The 13,007-nt window shown below is 18.9% G+C and overlaps 1 protein-coding gene across 1 annotated transcript, besides 9 other annotated features; it reads right to left on the bottom strand. All coding sequences in view use genetic code 6, as the record gives it.

Moving 5' to 3' along the window:
- Positions 1 to 385: 385 nt before the first annotated feature.
- Positions 386 to 10,713, bottom strand: IMG5_135140 (hypothetical protein; the record flags this gene model as incomplete). The annotated part of the gene is made up of 18 exons (XM_004031856.1): positions 386 to 640; positions 683 to 765; positions 823 to 1,675; positions 1,749 to 1,859; positions 1,921 to 2,096; positions 2,255 to 2,947; positions 3,026 to 3,320; positions 4,585 to 5,217; positions 5,262 to 5,428; positions 5,505 to 5,940; positions 5,993 to 6,166; positions 6,224 to 6,755; positions 6,845 to 7,146; positions 7,227 to 7,352; positions 7,498 to 8,688; positions 8,769 to 9,027; positions 9,251 to 9,677; positions 9,834 to 10,713. The coding sequence occupies 18 exons, from the start codon at positions 10,711 to 10,713 to the stop codon at positions 386 to 388; spliced, it is 7,593 nt and encodes a 2,530-aa protein (XP_004031904.1).
- Positions 1,666 to 1,747: a microsatellite.
- Positions 1,669 to 1,744: a microsatellite.
- Positions 1,782 to 1,819: a microsatellite.
- Positions 2,098 to 2,131: a microsatellite.
- Positions 5,439 to 5,490: a microsatellite.
- Positions 7,155 to 7,203: a microsatellite.
- Positions 7,368 to 7,402: a microsatellite.
- Positions 7,410 to 7,459: a microsatellite.
- Positions 8,701 to 8,742: a microsatellite.
- Positions 10,714 to 13,007: the final 2,294 nt, after the last annotated feature.

Here is a 13,007-nt window from a genome sequence, read left to right as displayed (position 1 = left end):
TTTTCATTTTTATTATTTAATTTATTTGTATCGCTTCTTTAATTGTAATATTCTTATTAAGTATTACATAAAACAGACTATAAATTTATATTTTAATCAAAAGTATATTTATTTAAACAAAAATTATTTTAATATTATTAATCCATATTTAAAATACCAAATTATAATGAAAAAAAATAATCACTTTTCTGTTAAAAAATAAAAATTATAATATATATATAATAAATGTACAAAACATAATAAATATTTTTAAAAAAATTCTAAAATTTATTCATTAATAATAAATAATTTAAAAATATTAAATAAAAAAATACATATATATTTTTTATAATTAAATTATTATTAATTCTTTATATATTTATTAAAAAAAATAAAAGCATAATTATCAAATTTCTTCCTTTTCATTACTAATAGCTTTTTAATTCTATTCTATTTCATATGTTCTTTCTATAGGCAAAAAGCTTATATCTTTTAAATCCATTAATTTTTTGCAGTACTTTTCTAATGAATCGCAATTATTTTCATTTTTTTTCTCAATATATATTAAATAATATAGTAATTAATAGCAATTATGGTATTTATAAATATGATTATACCATCCTTTTTCTTCTTAAGAATCAATATCATCTCTATTTAATCCCTAAAAATAAAAACATATTATAAATTAAAAAAAAAAAAATACACAAACAAAGCAATAGTTATAAATTTTATCTAAAAGTTCATTTCTATTATCTCTAAGTTAACCAAAAGTATCTAATATAATACCTTTAATAATTATTATTAATAATAAATTAAATTAATTAAAAGAATAAAAAAAAAAACCAAAAATAATTTAAATAAAAAGCATATTAATAATAACAAAAAAGCTCAAATCAAACGCATATCTTTGCCATATAATATTAGATCCATCATTTACATAACTAACTGGTTTTAAAGCATCACCCATACCTCCTCCACTTTTTAATCCTTCCTTAATAGTAGAAGCAATTGCAATAATGAAATTATAAGAATAAGCCCCTGCTTCTTCATCAAATTATTAAGGAAAATTCTAAAAAGCAATAATTCCATAGATATATAAAATAATAAGCCCTAAGCATACAAATTTTAATAAATTAGTTGCGTTTTTTGTAATAGAGGAAATAACGTTTTATAAATCTTCACTTCTTTTAACTATATCAAGTAGAATAAAAGAATAAACTAAAGGTTAGAAATAAGCATAAAAAGTAAGTATTAAATATACTAAATTATATACATTTTCGAAATCTAGACATACCAAAATTAATCCAACGAATATATTTTAGGAAGCTACTGCTGGAGTTAATGTGTTTTTTATTTGAGAGAAAATTACCATAAATTAATCGATTATTGACTATTTAAAAAATCCAGCATTTTCTTTTATTATTTCGATCTTTTCAGATGCTTCGTCTTGAGCAAATTTATGAATGGAAATCGGATAACGCTCATATGCGCAAAATATTACTACTATAAAACTTATTATTAGTTAGATTATTGTTATAACTTAGTTTAATTAGTCTACCCATTGTAGAATTACTATACCATCGCCATCATTCTTATCTTCGTATGTTGTTATTACTGTTATTGTGATTATTATAACTAAAAAATATGATATGTCTTTGAATATACGCCAGTTGTTGCAGAAGAATGATATTATTTTCTATTTTTTATTTTATATTGTTTGTATTTGTATTTTTTTATTTTATATTGTTTGTATTTTTTATTTTTTTTACACTCTATTTTTGTATTTCTTATTTTCTATTTAATTATAATTAATAAAAATTTTTATAATTTAATAAAAATTCTAATCTTTCATTATTTGTTTCACGTGATGATTAAAATATCTTTTTTTTTTGTTATAAAATATAAATAAATAAAGCGAAATTTATATATTCTTTTTTATACTAAATGGTTTTTAACATTTTCTGATAAGAAAGCACTAATGAAAGGTTTTTTAAAATAAACTTTAACAATTTCATTTTTTTAATTAACAATTTCAGTACAACCTAAAAATCTAATATAAAATTTAAAGAACTCATCAGTTCGTTTAAATTGACTTTCTTCTTATTTATTTTTATCATCTAATAAAAATAATAAAAAAATAAAATAATAAAATTACCAATAGTATTATTAACAAAAGAAGATAAGTTTAATTTAAGTGCCTAATTATTTTATGCCTTTTAATCCAAGTATTGCATTTATTATTTTAATATATGAGAAAGTCCATTTTTTAGAAAACTTCTAGCAGTTGTAGCAGTAGTTTTATTTTTTTAATAATCCTCATTTTTATTTTATTGTAAAGTTAAAAAAGAATTTCTTTAAGAAAAATTTTTTTATAATAAAGTTTAATATTTTTTCTCATTATAAATTTATTTATTTAATTTTTCTTCTTTTTTTACAAATTATTTTTATTTTCCTTCATCATCTTTTTGATTTTCGTCTTCTTCTATGTCTTCATCAAGGAATATTTGTAAGTCTCTTTTTTCTGGGAAGCTTTCTTTTAAATAACTAAAAATTATAAATATATTAAATCCGATTTCAATTATTAATTTATCTTCGTCAATAACTTTTCCATATTGACAATACCTTTCATTGCAGTATATTTTATTGTTTTTATAAACTTATTTTTGGTCATGGTAACATTCGTCTTCTAAAATGATTTATCTTTTTTTGGGTTTTATTCTCTCATCATATATTTATTTTAGTAAACTTATTTATTAATTAAGGTCTATTTATTCTAGGATATATTTCAAAGCATCTTTATCGTTATTCCCTACAATAATTGTTAGTAAGAATTTATATGAACTCGAAAGTAAATTTAATTAATAAGATTAACTATCGTCTTGAGCCACTTCTCGACCTTTTATTTTAAAGCTTATTTAATTTTTGAATATTTTATCATTTATATAATTAAAAAGTCTCTTATTTTGGCCTATTTTTATTTATAAATAAAATTTCAAAAATTAGCTATAATTAAATATATATATTATTATTATTATTTAAAAAATACATATTATTTTCTAATTATCATTTTCTCCAGTTGAAAATTCATTTAAGGTATCTAAAAATTACATAATAAGATTTGATTTTCTTATGATAGAAAGCTATTCATCTTCAAGAAAAAGACATAGTAAATTAGAAACTTCTAATACAAGATTATAATTTGAAATCATATATATTTTATCATCAGTTTATTTTCTGAAGAATTTCTGGAAATTCGTATTTACATTTTCACACATTAATTATAATAATTTTAATAACCTTTCACATATGATTTCATATTCTGATATACATTTTTTATTGATCTTTTTTTTCAAAAAAAATTATAATAGTATATTTTATGATATATATTTTTATTTTTACTTCATTTTCTTTATTTTATATTAAATTTAACTCTACAATAACATCTTTAGAAAAAAAATATCTTAAATATCCAATAAAAAATAAATAGCTATCCTTGTTTGTTTTGAAATATTAATAAATTTTAATTTTAGCATTAAACATTTCCCTAATCAAGCATTTAAATTAAACAATGTAAACCTTCAAAAACATAATCAAATGAATTTTCAGGTTTTAATAATTTAAAAGCTTCAATAAATAAATTTTCTTTAGAGACCTTTTTTTTGTTTTTTATTTTAAAAAAATAAATGAAAAAAATAAAATAAAAATAAACCTATGATTAATATAGTTTATAATTCCTTAATCTTTGCTAAGCTCTTTTTTATAATTCAGGTTAATCATCATTAGTTAAATTTTAAATAGAATCTTCTGAAAGTTAAGTTAATTCAAGTACAATTCTAATTATTTTCACTAAATAGAAACCATTATTTCTAAGAATTTTTTTTATATTCTAAATAAAATGAATAAATTTATCTTCAGATGAATAAATTTAAAAATCATGTTTAAAATTTTTAATAATCTACATAATAGGATAATCTATATTATTTCTTTCATGAATTTATATTGTTTTCATATTATAATCATCATTTTCTTCATCCATTAGTTCGTATCTTAAAGCTTCAAGTTTTTTTCTATTGCTTTTTCCTTTTATTAGAAGAATGTTTTTCTTAATAACTCTATGTCTATTAATTTTTAATTATTGTCTTTTTATTTCTAAAGTACTAATTTTTCTTCTATTACATTTTTATTTTAACTTTCTTCTATATTTTCTTTGTTTGATTTTCTACTTACAAGCATTAATAAGTGCCTTATTATTAATTAAACTTTATTTTATTCTGTTTTTTATTATCCTTGATTATTTTAAGGAATTATACTTTCTACAAATTCAATAACTTAGTTAGGTAGGAAATAAACTTTTTAAATATTTAAAACTTCAATAAGTGCCTTTTCTATAGTAGGGTATTATTCTAAATATGTTATAAACATTTATATTAAATCTTAAATTGTAATTCTTTTTCTTAAAAGCATTATTTTTAATAATCTTTATAATTATGAATCTTCTTCTATTTTTTAAATTATTTTTTCTTCATTTATATTTTCGTTAATTCTATAAGTTGAAATATTTGTCTTTATATATTTTATTTAGAAAAAATTAAATAAAAAAATTACTTTTTATCCTATTATACCAGGTTGCTTTTTAATAATAAATTAATATCCAACTTTTATAATTTATTTAGAAGGAATAATTTCTTCTAATTATTTAAGAAATTATTTATAGTAATCTAAATTAATATCTTCTTTTCTAACTCTGAAATCTTTTTCGAGAATATCAAAAGTTTCTCTCAAATAAGTCACTCTAGATTTAATTATTGAAAAGTTATCATCTAATGAACTTACTTAGGGGTTTTATTTATCTAAATCATCTAAAGATTCGTCATAACAGTCAATAATAAAATGGGCAACTCCATCTTTAAATAGATATTTCCAAAACTCATAGCAATCATCCAATATACAATTATATTTTCTTTTAAAATAATCAACATTTAACATACTTTTCTCGTAATGAATAAGAGTTTAAAATTCGAGATTTTTTTCAAAATATAAAATTTTTTCTTTAATTAATTGTTTTCTTACATCATATAATTAGTCTGTGTTTTCACATCTCTTTATTTTTATTAGGCCATCCATGTATCTAAATATATTTGTTTTATCTAATTAAGGAATTATATCATTAATTAAAATTTCATTTAAATCTTAAGCAGATATAGTCTCATTTGATATATTTGTTTCAATATCATATATCTATTTTTTTTAATTTTATTTTATATATTTTTTTGTTTATTTACTTTATTTATATAAGCTTCAAATAAACATCGTAAATAAATTCTTTTTATAATATAAGGTGTTTTTTCATATAAAATAACACTTTTTAAAACGTTATACATCATAAATCTTTATACTTCTTAAATTCCTAACCTATAATATTTACAGCACATGGTAAGTAAAGAAATAGCTATTTTAAAATATTTATATATATATATATATATATATATATATATATTTTATATATATATAATAAAAAAATATACATTAGCAATGTAATTTAATTTTCATTTTATCTTTTTCTTAAGAATAAATTCTTTCTTAAAATTCCATTATATATTAGACACTTATAGGTTTTAAAATATCTTACATTAAGCTGTTTTTAAGAAGGAAATTAATTATTTTCATTTAATTAGATGTGATGAATATATTGTATTATTTAAAAGTCAAAGATTTTAGTATTTTAAAGAATTAAATAATAGCTTAACAATTAATAAAGTTAATACTTAATTTATACAATTTATTTTTAATGTTTTGTGCATTATTTATTTATTATAAGAATGCACTTTATGAATTTTCAATATTATGTTCAATAAAAGGAGAATTATTAGTAATTTAATTATAAATAATATCAATTTTATCAGATATTAAATTAAAATCACATTTTATGTCTTTTAAAAGACTTATACATAATTTCGAAATCTACATAAAAAAAAATATACATAATAATTTGTATATTTGAATTTATATATACTTTTAAAGGTTAATATTTTTTATATTTTTAAATTTATTTATCAAATTTAGCTTATTAAATGAAATCATCATAGGGAATATAAGCTAATTTAAGAATATTTTCCAAATTATCAATTAATTCTAATTTATTTATACTATTATTTTCTATATATGTTTCTAAAAAGCAAACTAATTTCTATTAATTTAAGAAATTTTATATAAATAAAATTAATTAAAAAAAATAAAAAAATACTCTAAAAAAATCTAAAAAATAAGAATCTTCAAAAACACAATTATTAATAAGATCAATTAAATATTTTTAAATATTAGAATTCCTGATAATATTTTAAAGCGCATTTTTATTTTTTTAATAATTTTATTTCTAAAACTCGTCTTCTTCTTATAACTTAAATATACCATTAATACTTTCAATACATTATTATAATTAAGAAAAAGATTCCTTATAATTATTTAGTAATTTTATTTAAACATTATCTAAATTACCATTATTTTATTAGTATAATTTCATAAATTAAATTGTTTTTTTTGTTAAATATTCTATTTCTTTAGGCGATTTTAATGCATGATTTTCACTTAGTCCGTTTATTTTTTTAAATATATCTAACTCGTATTCGTTTTCAATTATTTAAATTTTTTTTACTATGCTTTCTACTTATTTATTATAATTAAAACTTTCTATTAATAATTTTAACATTGGTTCTTCTAATCTTTATCCTTTTTCTATATATTCTATCTATTTAAATATTAAAGTTGATAAATTTAAACTTTTTTATTGATTGTTTTCATTATTATTAACTTGTTATTCGTTTAACTCTAAAATTTACCCATTTTTTTAAATATCATTTGTTAATACAAATTATATTACTTTTAAACTTATTTTTAATTTATTTAAAATACTAATTATTTATATAGTTTCTGTATACACCTTTTTAAAAAAATAAAAAAAGAAATATATATAGTTTAAAAATTTATTTTTTTTACTTTTATTATTAAAAGTTCTTAATTGAATTGCTTTAAATGGTAAAAAATAAATTTATAAATCCAATTTTATTAGTAATTTTTAAAATTTTATTATTTTAAATTTGAAAGTGGAAGGAAATTTTATAAATTATTATTTGATTTAAAATCAATGTATGCAAAAAACAAATTTGGAATCTTAAATTAATAAAATGAGTAAATAAAATTAATAAATAAAATATATTATAAATAAAAAAATAAAAAATAAAAAAAAATACTTTTTATAAAATCTAATTATTTTATTGTTATGTATTGTATCCAAGATCAATTCTAAATTTAATTATTTTTAACATTGACAAGAAAATATCCATCATGTATTCAGACAATTAAGGTAAAGTAAAAGACTAAAAAAATAATTAATATATATATTTATATATATATATATATATATATAAATGTAATTTATTTATATATTAAATTTTTATTTTTTATTTAATTTTTTCTTATATATATATTATAAAAATGCTTATTATATTTATTATAGTTTACATCAGAAATTTTTTTTTAATTGAGAAAATAATCAATATTTAATCTTTAAGGAATTTCTTCCGTATTTGATAAAAAATCTTCTTAAATATTTAAAGAATACATATTATTTTAATTTTCATCACCAACAACACAATTAGCATAAATTTCTAACATATTATATTCTTTAAATTCTATTCCATTTTTTTCATTTTTTAAATATTTATTAATTTACGTCTTTATTTTTTACTCTACAACTATTTCTCTAAAAAGTTTGTATGTAGGATCATTTTAGAAGTTAAATTTTCTTAAATCCTATGATAAAAAACAATAGTTTGAATATTCAGAAATTTTTATTAAAGGCTAGCAATCTAAAACAAGACTCTAGTAAATATTCAGGAAGGCTTTATAATATAAAATGTTGTTTTTATCAATAAACTTTTCCTATAAAGCTAAATAGACAAATTCTTTAGTTAATCCTATAGAATTGAGGTATTAAATAATTTTATAATTTCTATTTTTGCTTAATTGACTATATAAGTTTAATACTTCTAGCGCATAGTATTCATATTTTTCGACTATATTAGAATTTCTATTAGCCAATTAAATTTCAGCGAATTTATTCAGAAATCTCAAATCAAAATAATTGTAATAACTTTAATTGGTTTTATTGTTTTTTTCATTGTCGTAAAAATCAATATTTTTAGTTCTGGCTTTTTTATATAAATTGCACAAATTTTAGTTTTTCTCTAAAAAGTCTTACTATGAATTTTTACAGTTAAATATAATTATTGGTTTTTTATCTTCTATGCTAAAGTTAAAAAGAGAGATTTCTATTGGATTTGTAATTTAGTCGATTCCTTCTTCTTCATAGTCCTCATTTTTAAATTTTTTTTATCTAAAAAGTTACTTCCTACAAGCATGTTGGAATTAACTAATTGAATTTTCTAAAGGATCTGTAATACTTAAACTTAATAATTCAATAATAAAAGTTTACTCTTGTATGTTTTCTTCACTTACGGTCTGGAGTTTTTGTATCCATTTTAATACATTAATCTCGTTTGTACCAGATTCGGCATATCTAACGGCCTCTTTTAATAATAAGGTTACTGGTTCTTTATGGTATTTTAATTAATCGATTAGGAAATTATCATCTTGAAAATTTAATAAATATGAAGCACAGTCTTAGTTTCCTCTTATACATAAATTTAAAATCTTTTTATTTTAATATATATATATATATATATATATATATATATATATATATATTATGCATATATTATAATTTAGTTTACATTATATAAAGATGTGACAATGTTTTGTAATTTTAATTATGCGATTTTTTATGCTGTTTTTTCAGGAATTTCTTATATTTAAATGCCTAAACCAGGAATATTATATTATTCGGTTTCTTCTTTTTTTTGACCATAGATTTTAAAATGAATTAACTTTACGATGTATAGGAGAATATTTATTATTCCGGCGTCTAGTAATATTTTTTATTTCATTTTTAATTTAGAATCTTATTAAAGGAAGTTTTCTAAATGTTAAATACTTTAAATTAATTATTATTTATAATTATAAAGTTCTTTTTATTTATCAAATGCTTATTAATAAGTATATATATATTTATCTCTTTTACGTTCTATACCCCAATCTTATAAAAATAAATAAAAATTCATTAATTAAGGAAATAAACTAGATACTTTATCAGCTAATTATCTTTATTTTTTTAATAAATAAACAAATAAATATATATATAATAAAATAATATTACATTAATTTTTATTTGCCTTAAATAATTTCAAATTTTGCCGAATCTCTTTTTTCCTTATTAAGTTAATATTTATTAATAATTTAAACCAAACCCTAACTATGAGACCCTCCACATTTCACAAAATACACCTAACCCTAAACTTCTTACTATATCTTAACTTTTTATTAAAACTAGACATTTTAAAATGTCAAAAGTACGCTTTTTTTCGGTTAGAACTAAAACCAAGCCTATTCTAAATTGCCATCATGACAAAGGGAAATTTCATTATTTTAGATACATAAATAAAGTCCTGTCCAAACATTTTTAATTCTATAAAAATCAGAATATTCAGCTAAAGTACTATCAAAACTTTTAATTTTTTGAATTTCCCAAAGAGATTATATTTAGTCATCTAATGTATCATTTTTGACTATTTTATCCATACTTACTTTATATTAATTATTTATATTTGATGTAAAGTCAGTTATTTAGAAAAAACATTATTTTTAAGCTATAGGAGCTTGTTGGTTTTCTTATTCGAAAAAAACTGTTTTTTCTTTAAGATTTTGCCTTAAATCATTTTTTTTTATAACTGATATTTTACTTTTTACTCTTTTATTTATTAAATATACTACTTCACCGGATTCTAAGGTGCTTGTGCAGTTTATTTTTTAAAGTTTTCGGTCTTCTTCAGTTTAACTGTCCATGAATTAGTAAATTTTTAAAGGTGCAGATTTATCTGTGCTATTTACTTCCAAACCGTAGTCAAAAGATGATTAAGAATTCTTATTTTAGTCGCATAATTCATTATTTTGGGATATATTTATGGCAAAGTTCGGGTCTTTGGCGCAGAAAAGGGCTATTTAATCTAAATACATTATCGGTTCTCCTAATTTTTTGGAATTATTAGCTGATTTAATGATGAAATTCGACCATTCATTAGCTGTTTCTTCTAAACTAGCCTCCTTACAGCAATATTCATAGGCCAAAACATCAGGATTGATAGTAAGAATACATCCAGAATATAAATGTTCTAATTAAACTTATTACCCATAAATTAAATTTAATTTTTTAGATCTTTCCGCGAATCTTTAATTTTCCTCAATTTCTTCTTGAGCTGCTTTTTCTAAATCTTCAATTTGTAATGTTTGCATATTATTAAGAAGAGGATCTTTCTAATTAAGAGTAGTTTTCTTAAAAATTAAAAGATTTTAATTCGTATATTTAGGTGCACATTTAACTCTGAAAAGACATTTTCTGAAAATTAAAGCTGCATTTTTTTTAAGGTATTATGTTTCTTTTTCGGAGAAATTTTGCTCATTTTCCTATTAGAAATTTGTTTGGTCTTATTCTTCATATTTTTTTCCTTGCTTTATAGATACGCATTCTAATTTATTATTAGCAATACCATCACCGGAAATTATTCCTTTTTATTTATCACTATAGTATTTAAAATATACTATGTCATTGCATTGAACGTTCATATTAATGTTTTATTAATTATATTCTTTTTTTTTATTTTATTATTGATATTGATATTGATATTATTAGTTTTCTTTTAATGTTCTTTATATTCTTTGTGATTGTTCTTATAGTTATAATTAATACGTATTCATATGGTCCTATAGTTATTTGTTGTGGTAGTTTATTTCTTTTTAATCTTTAAAATCTTATATTAATGTCTAAACTTTATGAATTTATATATTTTCTTAATTTTAAATTGACTTTCTTTATTAATTTATGCTTTTTAAAATAGAATTTTATTTTGCTTCTTGTTGGGAATTTCTATTTATTTCTTCTTTTTATTAGTAGTGTGATTTTGTTTCGTTTGAATAATGGATGGAATTTTGAGTTTAGAGAATACTATTGTATTATTGAAGAGGATTTTTTTATACAGTGGAGCTTTGATTTAGTATGGCTTAGGACTTTACATATTATTATAATTTTCTAATAAATAACTTCTTTTCGATTTTGTCTATTATTCGGCAAAATAATTCACCGCTTTCATTATGGAAATTAAACATTTTTTTGTTTTAAATAAAAAGATAAATTAATATAAAAGAAGTTTTTTTTTTAATATTAAATATTAATGAATGTATTATTTTTTTTTAAAAAAAAAATAACTTTTAATCATTTGTTAGTTTTAAAAAAATAAACTAAAAATAAAAGTAAAAATAAAGAATTATTTAATTTTTTATTTTTTTTTAATAAAAAAGATTTATTTCTATTTATATATTTAATTTTTAAGTAAAAAAAAAAAGAGAAGTTATTTCACATAAACTTTTAATTAGTTTGATTCTAAAATTAATATAAATTTATATTTTATTTATTATTAAATTATTAGGGAATATTAAATTAAGCCTATTAAATTTAATTTAATTACTAACCTTTATTTTATTAAATTCCTTATTTATCATTAGCAGCGATATTTTTTTACTAAACTTCATTATTACCTCCTTTTATCAACAAAAAATTTGGTTATTATTTCTAAAGGACTTCTTATTGAATTTAAAGAAAAATTTCACATAATTTAGGTTTCGCAATTAATAAGTTATATAGATATTTTTCATTTTTTTCCCCCATTTTTTTAACCATATTCATTATTTCGATTTTTAAATTAAAATCAATCATTTTTACAGCTTCTTCTAAATTTTAAGCCTTTTCCAATTCATCAAAATCAATAAAATCTTCATTATTAGATTCCTCGTTACCCCCTACAGTTTCTAGTTTAACTTTTAACTCTCTGTCGCTGTTACAAATTTTTAATTTATCCAAATTTCGGACTGCACAAAGAGCACTTTCATTATCTGCGAAAGTAAATATTCCTGTCACTTTCTTTTTGTCATCTTTTTCGATTTTCTTTTAAATTATAGGCCCTGCTGTTTGCATGTAATCCAGTATTTATTAATCGGTTGCTTCATAGTATATGTTATATACTTTTACTGTATTATTATTTTTTTGAATTGTTGGATTTTTTTAATAGTTTATGTTTTGCTATTAAATTGGGTTTGTATTTTGAGATTAAAATTAAGCTTATGGTTATATTTGAGGTGCAATATTGAAATTTGGAGCATTAAATTGTGGAATTACGTATCCTTCGTCTTCTTCTATATTTCTTTTTGGCGGGATTTAAGTTAATATTGGATTAAATGCATTCATTCTTTTTTTTTCTTGATAATTTTTTATGTATTTTATTAAATAGAAATAAATAATATTTACATAATTTTATTTTTTTAATTTATAAAAATGATTAATTTAAAAAAAATATATTTACTTTCTTTATGTATTATTACAAATAATAATACTTTTTTTTTTCAATAATAAAAAATATTATTTTTGGTATTTTTTTTAAAAAAATTAATTTAAATATTTATGTTTTTTCATAAATAAAAATACTTTTATTTATTAATTAAATATTATAATCAACCACAAAAACAGCCTCCTTTTTTATTTTTTTCCATAGTATATTTTTCACTCATATCATGCTTAAATTTCTCACTTTATTCTTAATCTTGAACGATATAACTCTAAGCATAATGTTCTTGTCCAGATGTAAAATCTTACCTAGTAGTAAGTTTTTTATCAATTTTGCTATCTTATAATTAAGAACTAGCAACAGAGTTTTTTTTTCTTATCTATCTAAAAATATAATAGCTTCTAAGATATTTTCGCAATCATTTCTAACTGCTCTAACATAATTAGGTAAACGTATAATAGAATCAGATGTGCTAATTTATTATTTGTAAGCTAAGACTTCTTAAAGTTAAGTGTTTTTCTT

The sequence above is a fragment of the Ichthyophthirius multifiliis genome (genome assembly GCF_000220395.1).
Source record: "Ichthyophthirius multifiliis unplaced genomic scaffold scaff_1120509251052, whole genome shotgun sequence".
Taxonomy (NCBI): Eukaryota; Ciliophora; class Oligohymenophorea; order Hymenostomatida; genus Ichthyophthirius; species Ichthyophthirius multifiliis.
The sequence above is the reverse complement of the archived record's forward strand: the minus strand, read 5'-3'. Positions and strand labels throughout refer to the sequence as shown.